General features: G+C 37.1%; 1 protein-coding gene across 9 annotated transcripts in view; it reads right to left on the reverse strand.

The window, feature by feature from the left end:
* EXOC6B (exocyst complex component 6B) overlaps positions 1–13,114 on the reverse strand; it is a 603,982-nt gene that overhangs the window by 171,976 nt on the left and 418,892 nt on the right. For 8 of the 9 annotated variants that reach the window (XM_053200754.1, XM_053200751.1, XM_015064020.3 and 5 more), the window contains one exon: positions 10,285–10,426. In XM_053200754.1, coding sequence (XP_053056729.1) covers positions 10,285–10,426 — 142 coding nt within the window. Of the gene's footprint in view, positions 1–10,284; positions 10,427–13,114 lie in introns of those variants that run through there. The other variant, XR_008289404.1, reaches the window with a different exon arrangement.

The following is a 13,114-nucleotide window of genomic DNA, read 5'->3' on the forward strand; positions in this document are numbered from 1 at the left end:
AGGTACCAAATGCTTAAGATACAATCTGAAAAGTGTCCTTTCGATAAAGTATAAGAAATATATTTGAATTGGAAAGGAAGAAAATTCTAAACTTTTCACAAGAATCCCTTATGAAATGGTGCCATTTGTTACAATGATTTAACATTTCCAAGATTCATTTAATGTTGTAGAGAGCCAACTTCTCTTCTTTAAATCTATTTCTACCAGTATTCATGTCCCGATAACCGAGTCTCCAAGAGATGTGTTCATACTCTTTAGTGTCTTCTGAAATTCAGGACTGCTTAACTAATATGTTTCATTGTTGCAATTGCAACTTGACCCAAGACCACACTAACATCTTCACAGGTGACTGTAGTGCTTCAGGTCTGGACTATACAGCTTGACTGCTTCCTAAGCCAATGTTATCCAAAGGTAAATAGTATAAAACAGACTCTGAAGCAATCCTGCCTTAAAGAATTATATAGAAAGTGTCTTTGAGGAAACAATTATTGATCTATTCCAAGGGTCAATGAATTTATAAGAGCCCCTGACAGAAATCACTCAAAGCCTGCTTTCTGCTTCCATATACTCTGAGGATAAGTCCCCTGGGGGCCATGGCATTGTACATAACTAATAATGAAAGCTCTAATAAACATGTAATACTTACTAATGCTTACAAACATTCATGTATATAGGATCTGTAAATCACTTCATGTGCATTATTTCATTTAATCCTTACAACTCTCTACAGACATGAAAATATCCACATGATCTTTCCTCCCACAATAAATAATGTTATCTTTAAACTACACAGAAATTTAGAAATCATGTAGCCCAACGTTCTCATTTTATAAATGAGAAGCCTCAAGCCCAAACAGGTTTAAAGAATTTTCAAGACCGTACAACTAGTTGGTGGCAGCAGTGAGGTTATAATACAAGTTTCCTGACTTCCAGCCTACTAGTCTTTCTAATGATAATGATAACAGTGACAATGAGGACAGTTTTTGAGCATTTACTATGAGTAATAACTTAATCATCATAACAAGTCTATGATTTACACCAATTGTAATTTCATTTTACAAATAAAGAAACTAAGGGAGTTAAGCATACCCAGACCACTAAAATGAAGATCCAGGTTTCAAAGACCAATCTATCACCTACAATTTTAATCACTATGTATTACGCAGCTTATATATTGATAATTGATTGTTGATGGCAAGATGGCTTTATAATCCATAGAAATTGGTGGTAGGATATGTGTACTAAAGTTGCGAATCATTTGCCTTGCCAGTTGTACATCCTCCTAAAAGAATATTCCTTAGGATTCCAACTATATCCCAGGCTGTCTTTGCTATGCCATCCATCCGAGCGACTTCCTACTTATACTCCCTCCCATCCTCAGAGCTGACGAAGAGCTCCAGAAATGGAAGCAGTTGCTAACTGAATCATTTTTATTCATTCAATAAATATTAAGCAAGCACCATATGTCAGGCACTGTGCTAGGTGCTAAGGAGACAGGAACAATCAGGGTAAATAGGATCCCTAACTTAACTGATTTACTGTTTACCTTTTTCTTGGATTCTATGAAATGCATATATTTAAAATAAGCTTTCCTTTATTCTTGAACTGGTTTGAAGAGATTTCTGTTCCTTGCAAATAAACACACTCTTAATTAAGACAGATTATTAGGGATCGAGCTGGCAAACAAAGACTTTGGAGAAAAAGTAGACTGTTTGAAATTGGTTAGCAGGTTATGGCAGGGAAAAGGGCACTGAGACCTCCCATGGTTTCCCAGGAAGTCAACAGTCTGAGGAATGTGGCAGCCAAGCTCATAATTAAGGTATTATCTTAAGTCATCAGGGAACAAGTTCTCACTGCGGGTGAAGCTTTGGAGGACAAAGCTGTGCTGTCACCGATCAAGTTAAAGAAATTGAAGAATATGAGTCATGTGAAATCTTTTAACGACACCGGGCAAACAAGAAAATGGGGCAAACTCTGATCCCTGGTAGAACGTGGAGCTCAAACATCCAAGAAAACAGCCATCGCGAGGCTCTATTGCAGTACCCCTCTATCTGCAGCTGAATAGCTGAGTGAGTTGAAAATGAAGTGCATAAATTGATCTTTCAAGTTATGTACTGATATTCCAGCTGTCTTCATAATCTCACCATATTTCTTTGGTAAATGCAAGAGTACTGCAAGAAATTGGGGAACCTTGATCCCTCCCCTTCTCCAGAAGGCTTTCCATTGCATCCTCTTTGCCAGAGAAGATAGCAGCCTGCTCTATGTCCCACTCCTTATTGAATCTTGTCCTGTGACTCAGATCTAAATAAACATGGGCTCAAAGGGTGATATGCAAAATAAAGGTAAAGAAGAAAAAAATTATATCCAGACGGAAATGTAAGAGTGTTCTAGGGAATCTCTGCAAAAACAGGGAAAACTGTATGGATATGCATTTTGCATTACTTATTCAAGGACAACTAAACATAATCTTGACTGACAAATTAATTACTATAGGGCATCTCGCTGGAGAGGCTTGCTTGAATGTACTGGCTAGCAGTTATTTTAACAGTTTGGTTGGTCGGCTGATGCAGATTTGGGTTTAACACTGGCTTAGATGTTATTTAAGGGCCAGGACTGCGTTCGCATAATATAAACTTCAAAGGCCGCAAAGGAAGAATGATACAGTGTGGATCTGTCACATATGCTTTCCTTATGTTTCTCACCAGGGTCCTGAGGACTCTGTTCTCTCTCCCTCACATCGAGAAGGGATAGGTAAAGGAATGCCTAACGCCCTAAGAGAGACTCATATGTGAGTGACCGAAGGTAGATAATGAACTATATGGAATTGGAAGTCAAGGATAGGTGGACTCACGTAGTACAGAGAATCAAAACAAGTGAGTACATTTATCCCAACTGGCAGTTGTTTGGGCCTTGCATTTAAGGTTCACAGAGACCACTTTATGAAGATTCTTTAGTTCTGAAGCCCCAGTGGCAAAATCCTAAGCAAGCCTATAAAGGTTTGCCTGATTACCTTTAGCTAAAACACACCTGAGTCTATACCACAAGGGGACTCGAAGCCATTTATTTTAGTGAATACATACAAAGACACTAAAATGTTAAAACTTTTTAGGAACTACTAAAATTAATTCTTTTTAATGTTTATTTATTTCTGAGAGAGGGGGTGGCAGGATGGGCAAAGAGAGATGAAGACACAGAATCTGAAGCAGGCTCCAGGCTCTGAGCTGTCAGTACAGAGCCTGATGCGGGGCTCAAACTCACAAACTGTGAGATCATGACCTGAGTTGAAGCTGAGTCACCCAGGCGCCTCTGAGCTAAAGCTAATTCTTCAAGGGATGCAGAAAGCTATCTGATCTTTCAGTTAGAGTAGGGACTTATGGAGGGTAAGTGACAAATGGTGTTCTGCCATTACGTTCTATCACAGTAGGCTCAGTGAGGTCATGAATTTACTCTGAAGTTGTTTTCCAAAATCCCAAGTTTAGGCAGATCCACATTGGATTCCTGACTTGTAAAGTGGTGAGGGTTATTATGGTAAGAATGGCAAAGTGGAAGACTCTGGAGCCCTTCCCCGAACAGTAAACCAAGGACAGATTTACTCAACCACCAAAGAACTGAGAGTACGACAAGGTGCATCCTCTCTTACCTTCTTATTCTAAGGCCCAGTTTATTCTGTGCAAAAGACTGATGGATCCTGGGAAATGGACTCTTCTAAATTTTAAAAGCTTCAATTCCTGCTGTATCTCTTTGCAAACAAATGTGCCCCAGATTTAGGTTAATTATATCATACTTTTAATATACCAGTCTTTTGAATAATTTAGGGACCTGAGTAGATAACTAAAAACTGAAAATATTTAACACCATAAACCATATAACAGTGGAAGTGAGAAAGAAAAGGAAAAAACACACATAAAGGTATAGGGGTAAAGAAATGATTCCGTAATATGTAAAATTTCCATGGATGTTTGTAAATGATTTTATATATATTATCTCATTTCACTTCCTAACAATACTGTGAGACAAATAGGGCAGGGATTAGTATTTCTAGTTTATTGATGGACTCAGGGAGGTTAAATGAGTTGATCCATTTATTTCCATAGCTTGAATTATTGTGCAGAAATAGGCTGAGGCTCTCGACTCATCTCTATCCTGACATAGACCTATTACTGGTCTTGAAGGCTCCTGATAAACTGCAGAGTCCCTTTTAAAAACATAAATCTAACCAAAAGAATAGAGTAGAATAGAATAGAATAGAATAGAATAGAATAGAATAGAATAGAATAGAATAGAATAGAAGTAAAATAAAATAGAATAAAATAAAATGAAATAAAGTAAAGTAAAATAAAAAATAATACAAATACAAATCTAATCAGTCACTCTCCTATTTAAAATCCACTGTTTCCCATTTTATCTCCAGCCTCCAGCATGGTACTCTGCACAAAGAAGGGGCTCCATATGTATTTGTTGAATAAGTGAACATATTACTAAATTAATGCTGTAAATAAGTAGTTGAGCTTGGCCATGAACCTAGACCTCTTTATTTAGAAGGCACAAAGAGAAAGCTTAGGAAATTCCAAATCCAGACCCAGACTGACTAAGAAGTACATGTATGATATAGAGCCCAAGTTTGGTTAAGGAGGTAAAGTAGTAGGCTCTTAAGACTCGCTAGTATTTCAAATCCAGTTTCTCTGCCAGGATCCAGGGCTCCAACATCTAAAACCAAATAGAAGACATACAAACATATGGAGGTATAAGATGAAATCCAGACAAAGTAGAAATATCCACTGCCAGTTTTGAAAGGGAAAGGAATATTTTCTTCATACCTCCTGAATTCCTAATAGCCTCCACTTTAAACGTATTTGGTTTAGGGGCGCCTGAGTGGCTCAGCCGGTTGGGCATCCGACTTCAGCTCAGGTCATGATCTCACCGCTTGGGAGTTCGAGCCCCGTGTCAGGCTCTGTGCTGACAGTTCACAGCCTGGAGCCTGCTTCAGATTCTCTGTCCCACTCTCTCTCTCTGCCCCTCCCTTGCTCATGCTCTGTCTCTCTCTCCCTCTCAAGAATAAATAAAACATTAAAAAATAAATTAATTAAAATAAACATATTTGGTTTAGTGTCCTGTCAGGAAGAATTATGTAACAACATTCCTATTAGGTAATGGTGCCCTAAGCATAGTTACTATTTCTAGTAAACAGCCGAGCTGACTGACTGATATCTCACAAGAGCATCAACCTGAGAATCAGAAAATGATCGGTTCTGGATCAGACATTTCAGGACAACCCCAGAAGTTTCACAGACAACTACCAAAAACAAAAATGAATTTCTTAACCCAAATAAAAGGGCATCTTCCAACCTACCTAATTCATACACTATAGACAAAGGTTTGAGTGACCTGCAAAAGTCCTTCTGAGAGTTCTGGATATTTATTAACTGCTGTGGCTGCGGCTGCTGCTACTGCTAATGATAACAGGAGAAGCCACTACTTAATGCATAGTGTTTTGCCAGCCATGAAATAAACCCTTTCATGCATTCTCTTATTTAAATCTGATCCCATTCCTGTAATATTAGTTACTATTATTACTCCTATTTCATAAATGGGGCTGTGAGAGGTTAAATAATTTACACACGGTCACACTAAATATAAGTGGTGTCTTGAATCCATTTGGTTGAGCTGACTCTGAAATCTATGTTCTTAATGACTACACGGCACTAGCTGAATATCTCAAGCTCATGCAATGCATACAATTCCTCTTTTTACTTGGGACCTAAGAAAATGGCAGCCCAGGCCTCAGAGTCAAACACTCAAGGTACATTCACTTTCTGCCTTGTCCAGAGTTTGATTTCTTTCGGGACCTATACAGTTCTTCCAAGGACTCACAGACAATAGAGAAAATACCGCATGCACACACCACTGGGTAGAAAGATGTAAGTGTTAATTATCTTGTCATTTGGGGCTGCTTTTATACGCCTCTGTATAGTTACTTGAATTTTATGTATCATTTCTTTAAGATTTTTTATAGACCACTGAGCATCTAAAGAAAAAAAGAATTAGGGGGATGGTATAGCAAAAGACATAGAATAGAATTCTTTCTTTTAAAGTAAAATAAATGTCCGTGGAAAGTTTCTTGACAGACAAATTACTGACAACCAGAAATGAAACATTAAAACTTCTTAAATCAATGAAACTTAGTGGTTCCACAATATATGGACAAAAAATATTTCAGTGGTAATATGGTTATTGGAGGTACTGTCATGCCCTACAAATGCTGGCTTCAAGCTGATTCCTGAGTCTGAAAGGCTATTACCAATATATCAAATGGCTATTCAGATACCGTACTGGCTCTCTGGAACCGCTTTTGCATGGATAACAAACTCTGTTTCCACCCTTTCATTCATAAATACAATATTATACTGTATGTAAAGTGATCTCTCCACCTCTTAGTCTTAATGGAAAGCTAGCTCTCTGCCAAGGAAACCAATTTGCCTCTACTTCCCTCAGGTAGAAGATGCTCCTTCTTTGACATACAACGTACTTCAGAATCAGGCCATAACATAGGCATCCTCCTTCCTCCCCTGTGCTTCTCCTAGACCATCACTCCTCTTCCTCAAGGCTCCTATATTTTAGCTTTATCACCTCCATTCCTCTTTATCTTTTAGTTCTGACAAAATGCAGTCATGTAGTCCTTCCCAGTCATTCATCAGACTTAGTTGCTGAACCAATGACATTGGCTGGTTGCCTACTCCTACTCTATATAGAGAGAGTGAAGTTCTACTCTTTTCTCAAAACTCAGAAATGGATGACTTCATGCTAAATAGCAAAAACCAATCTTGATTCGTCTAGCCAATCATTATGTTTTCATCCTCCAAGTAACTAATTGGTTAAAACAGAGGCATGTAAAACAATTTTGGTTAAGTAGATGCATGGAATCTGGCGGACTATTTCTAGAAAAAGTTCTGTGGCTGCTGGATAGTATCATTTCTGAATATAATCCCTGGAATTGTACTTATATCTGAATGATGAGATCATGGTGACTTTTATTTTCTTTTTCTACTTTTCTTTTTCCCCAAAAAATTCCTCAAAAAGAAGTTTTTCTTTCTGCAAAATATAAAATTTTGTAAATTAAAGTATTGAATATGTTTATATTCAGTTTTTTAAAGGCTCTGTCTGCTATTTTCAACATTTCTGTTATCAGTGGGTCTATTTCTATTGTCTGTCTTTTCTTCTTATGGGTCACATTTTTTCCTGTTTCTTTACATGTCCAATCTTAGCTTTTTGCTGTGCAATTATCAATGCTATATGGTTAAGAGTCTGAATTTTTTTGTGTGTTCCTCTTCCTTCAAAGACAGATGAGTTGTGTTTTGGCAGGCAATTATTTTATTGGTAGATTACCTTTATCTTGTCAGGCCTCTTTTAATTAGGCTTTGTTAGGGTGGATCAAGATTGGCTCTTACTCTAGAACCTGAGCACTCTTAAGGTCTAACTTTTGGGGGTCTTACTGAATGTACAAGATAATTAGCTGGTCTCTCAACTCTGACTGATCAGAATTCCAATGTCTCATAGCACTGTGGGACCTCTAGCATTCCTACTAAGCCCACAGATCCTCAGAGGCTGTTCTCTGCCAATCACAAAATTTTAACCTGCACATGGCAATTTAGTTTTTGACCAAGGGCTCAAGGGCTCTCCGATGCAAACTTCTAGAGTTACTTCTCTAAACAGCTCCTTGCTCTCTTGTATCTTGCCCCACAAATCCCAGCTGCCTCACCAGCCCTATATGCCGATCTCTTTTTTATTTTGTTTTGTTTTGTTTTTTTCGATGTCAAACACTGCTTTTTATTTTGGCTCTACTTTCCTGTGCTGCTGTTTGGATAGTACCCTCTGATAGAAAACGAGAGTGAATGTCAAGTTTACCTTGTGCATTTCCCCTTTCTGAAAGATCACAGCTTTGTGCTGTCTGCTATCCAATGCGTGAAATAGACTGCTTTATACAGTTTATCCAGTTTTACAGTTATTGATAGCAGAAAGGTAGCTTTGAAACCTGTTCCTCTGTGGTGACTGAAACTGGAAGTCTCTACTAAGTAAGTAATTAAAAACAGCATAGCCAATAAAACCTTAATTTCTAGCCACCAAGAGTCAAGTGAGGGAAACCAACAGGCAGTAAAAATAAAAAGGTGGGGAAGAAGTATTAGCAGATTTTTAGTATTTTCCACTATTTTAATTTTCTTAGAATCAAAAAAAAATTTCAAGTCATCATATCATTTTTGTTCATTTTCATTTCTTGCTGACAGCACAATGAACACCAGAACGCTCTTTATTTCTTCCTTCTTCTTCCTAACCAGAACTAATTTTGTGTTCAACTCCAAGGGCATGATTCATGATGAACCAACTGTCCCAATTACAATGGTCTTCTACCACTTTTCCAGATACTCAGTCTCTGGCCTCCCTTAGAGCCGGAGGTGACCGTACAACTGTATGATGACCAATGAGATACAACAAAGTAGTCTGTTAGGAATCTCCTGAAAAGGTTTCAATTATCTTAATAAAAGGAATAAGTGACACTGGGCTCTTTTTCCTGTCTTGAACGTGAATCTCCTCTTCTTTTTTTTATTGAACTATAGCTGACATACAATATTATATTAGTCTCGATGGCACGGCATAGTGGTTTAATAGTTACATGCAATGCAAAATGCTCACCACAAGTGTAGTTACCATGCCACCATACAAAGGTATTACAATAGTATTGACTATCCTCCCTAAGCTCTAATTTTCACCTCTGTGACTTTCCCTATTTCATAACTAGAATTTTGTACATCTTAATCCCTATCACCTATTTATCCATCCCCCACTCTCCCTCTGGCAACCACCAGTTTGTTTTCTGTATTTATGAGTCTATTTCTTTTTTTTTAATTTGTTTTATTGTTTAGATTCCACATTTAAGTGAACGTACGGTATCTGTCTTTTTCTCTTAGCATAATACTCTCTACGTCTATCTGTGTTGTCATGAATGGAAAGATTTCATTCTTTTTTATGGCTGAATTCAGTACAATTCCATTGTAGATACATACCACATCTTCTTTATCCATTCATCTATCTATGGATACTTAGGGTGCTTCCATATTTTGACTATTGTAAGTAATGCTGCAATAAACATAGGGCTGTGTGTATCTTTTCAAATTAGTGTTTTTGTTTTCTTTGGACTCACTGGGTCATATGGCATTTTGGGTTTTTTTTGAGGGAATGTGAATCTCTCCTGACTATCATATAATACATATATGAGAAGGAATAATATGCATGAGGAGGAAAATTCCACACTCTAAGTGTGGCAGAGGAGAGGGAACAAAAGATCCTGGGTCCCCTAAATACCACATGATTTCACTCACATGTGGAATCTAAAAACCAAAACAAATGAATAAACACACAAACAGTAGAATCAGACCTATAAACACAGAGAACAAACGGCTGGTTGCCAGAGGGAGGAGGGGTGGAGGGATGGGCAAAATGGGTAAAGGAGAGTGAGAAATGCAGGCTTCCAGTTAAGGAATGAATAAGTCATGGGAATAAAAGGCACAGCATAGGGAACACAGTCAATAATATTGTAATAGCCTTCAATGGAGACAGATGGCAGCTGCACTTGTGGTGAAAACAGCCCAAGGTATATAGAAGCTGAATCACTATGTTATACACCTAAAGCGAATATAACATTGTGTGTCAACTATACTCAAAAATAAACAAACAAACAAACAAATAAATAAAACTTGAGTCCTTGATGACATCACTGAGCAACTAAATCAACACAGCAACTCACTGCCTCGAGAAAAATAAAACCTATGTTTTTAAACCACTCTAACATTTTCTATTTTTACCTGCAATAGAAAGCATTTCTGATTCACAAATGCACACGCATTTGTTCTTTAGACTAAGAACAGTTTGCAGATAAGATGTAAAAATAGCCTTAAAATATAACATAAAAAAAAGTGACTGGGAACTGCATTCTTCCGAAGTCTTCAGACTAATCAAGTTTTCTTTGGTGCCTATAAAACGCACGTCTGCCTTATCTCCCACTCTAGATTGCAAATTCGTTTGTGGCCAGAGATCTCTGTTCTACATGTGGGCCTAGGCACTCTGGGTGCTCAAATCAGCTTGATGATAGGCCATTTCTACACATCCTTCAAGTTGTCTCCCGTATTTGTCGACCCCATCGGGAACAAAGACCCACAGACTTAAACTTCTTGGTTTTCACAGACGTGAGTACACAGGTGAAACAAACAAGTGAAGGGTGGTTCACTATCTTACGTTCACATTCTCTGACATCCAAGTTGAACTGCTGCAATGCTCCCAAGGTGAGCTGTCTTACTTCAGCTTCCAGCAACAGCTGCATCAAGGACGTGGCCAAATGCTTGCAAGCTGACATACATGCTGTCTGGGCCACTTTTCCCTGAAATACAAGAGCGTAAATCATGTTAATGGATTACAATGAAATTCCAACAAAAATGACAACTCATTTTTCAGTTAGAGATTTCTTTAAGGTTTTCTCCATCGTGATAGCCTCGGCATTCAATAATCTTGGATTAACAGCACCTGGTGGCAACATCTTAAATATTAGCTTCGTCACCCTGAGTTATACAGCTGTAACATTAAACTAAAATTCACAAAGCCCAGATGTTTAACATCCAAGCGCTTTTACCTAAACAACAGATAAACAATATTCAAAATTTTAATTAAACAGAGAAGGATTTTTTCCACAGAAATAAATTTTAAAAAGTCCCATCCAAAATTACTATCATTCTTGGGGCGCCTGGGTGGCTCAGTCGGCTAAGCGTCTGAATTCGGCTCAGGTCACGAGCTCACGGTCCGTGAGTTCGAGCCCCGCGTCGGGCTCTGGGCTGACGGCTCAGAGCCTGGAGCCTGTTTCAGAGTCTGTGTCTCCCTCTCTCTCTGAACGTCCCCCATTCATGCTCTGTCTCTCTCTGTCTCAAAAGTAAATAAACGTTAAAAAAAATTCAAAATTACTATAATTCTTAAAAGACAAATGTAAACAACATGCCCTAATTTATCTAGAAACCAAAGTGTTTACTGCTTTATGATTTAACACACACAAAAAGGAAAAGAACAATTAAGGTTTCCTGAAAAAAAAAATGAAGAGGATGAATTTTGTTTTCTTAAAAAATGAACATGAAAGGGTGCCTGGCTGGCTCAGTTGGGTGGAGCAGGCGACTTTTGATCTTGGGGTTCTAAGTTCAAGGCCCATGTTGGGTTTTGAGATTACTCAAAAAAATAAAATAAAATCTTTGAAAAAAAATGAACACTGAGGTTTATAAACATAAACTGTAAGCTAATTTTATTTTATTTTAATTTTTTAATGTTTATTTTTGAGAGAGAGAGAGAGAGAGAGACAGAAACAGAGCAAGCAAGGAAAAGGCAGAGAGAGAGGGAGACACAGAATCTGAAGCAGGCTCTAGGCTCTGAACTGTCAGCACAGAGGCCAAGGTGGGGCTCGAACCCATGAACCATGAGATCATGACCTGAGCTGAAGTCAGATGCTTAACCCACTGAGCCATCCAGGAGTCCCTAAGCTAATTTTTAAAATATTGATATTAAAATTAATATTTACTATCTTCTTTAAAGGATTCAAACACTTTGCATCTTAGTCCCAGATCTAAGCTATAAACCAGAGAAGAGAAATCCACTTTTTTCCAGATACTTATCCATTTTATTTGTTATTTATCATCTATTCTGAAAAACAGGATGATAATGTTTCAAAAAGTCTGAGATCTCAAGTTAGTCAATGGATCCTTCTATTTTGAAATTATGAAATATTTCAATCATACAGAAAGGTATACAGAATTATATGATGAATACTTATGTATCTATTAAACATTATAAATATAGTTTCAGCCCTTGTATGACCTCCTTAATCACTTTCTTTCCTCTCCCTAGAGACAACCATTATTGTTGCTAGGTACACCAGCTAAATTTTTAAAATACTATTATAAAGTTACATATAAGTATATAATAAAAAAATTTTATGTATTTTGAAACTTTCTATCATATCATACAATATGTCTCTCTGCAACTTGCTTTTTTGGTTCAATATTATAAATGAAAATTTTTAAATGTAATACATGTGGCTGCAGTTTATTCTTTTAATTATCCCACGGTATTTCATTTTAGGAGTATACCACAATTTACTTGCCTATGTCTGCCCTTCTGTTGTTGGAGATCTAGGATGTTTACATATATATATATATGCCTATCTGCTAACGTGATATATATGTGTATATATATAGATATATATGTATACCTATATATACATATATATGTATATTCTATTATAAATGCAGTAGGTCATGGAGTAATGTAAGTCTAGTAAGAAGTCATGAAAATGCCAGATTCTGACTACAACGTCTTTAACGTTTTTCTCCTATGCTTCACTGGGCCAGGGCCTTCCTCAAAAGTAGCAGGCTTTAAATAAAAAAAAATACAATAAACAATACCACAATGAATTTTGAAATTTGTGTACTTTTTTATATACTTTGGATAATTCCTTTAAGATTATTTCCTTGGACCATATTAGGGTATCAGTACTGTGATTCATAATGCATATGCATATATGAGAAGAAAAACATAGGTGGAAACTAGATCCCTAAATATCTCACTATAAACTGCTTTGCTTAAGGTATGTGCTGATTTATAATGTCCCCACATATTTATGAGAGTATCACTAATTGCATAGTCACTAGCACTGAGTACTATATAAATTTTTCTCTCCTAATTAAATAGGAGATATTTTATGATTCTATGTCTTTTGATTACTCTGTGAGATTGAATGTTTTCCAAATTTTTATTTATTTGACTACAGTATTATTTTATGGCATAAAAATAACAGGGTGATAAGCAATGCCCTATTTTGTATACATACTAGAAGTGTTCCTCATGTATATGCTTCTGCTTGTATGTTCTGAAGATCCACACTCTGGATGACTTAAGACAACAAATGGAAATACCTAAGTTAGGGAGTACTGCACAGACCGAGTGAAAAAGAGGCAATGGAAGTACACAGAATCCTAAAGAGAAGAGTTATATTGTGAATGAAATCCCCAATAAGAGGCTTGCTTTCAGTTAA

This window comes from Acinonyx jubatus, chromosome A3 (genome assembly GCF_027475565.1).
Source record: "Acinonyx jubatus isolate Ajub_Pintada_27869175 chromosome A3, VMU_Ajub_asm_v1.0, whole genome shotgun sequence".
NCBI lineage: Eukaryota > Metazoa > Chordata > Mammalia > Carnivora > Felidae > Acinonyx > Acinonyx jubatus.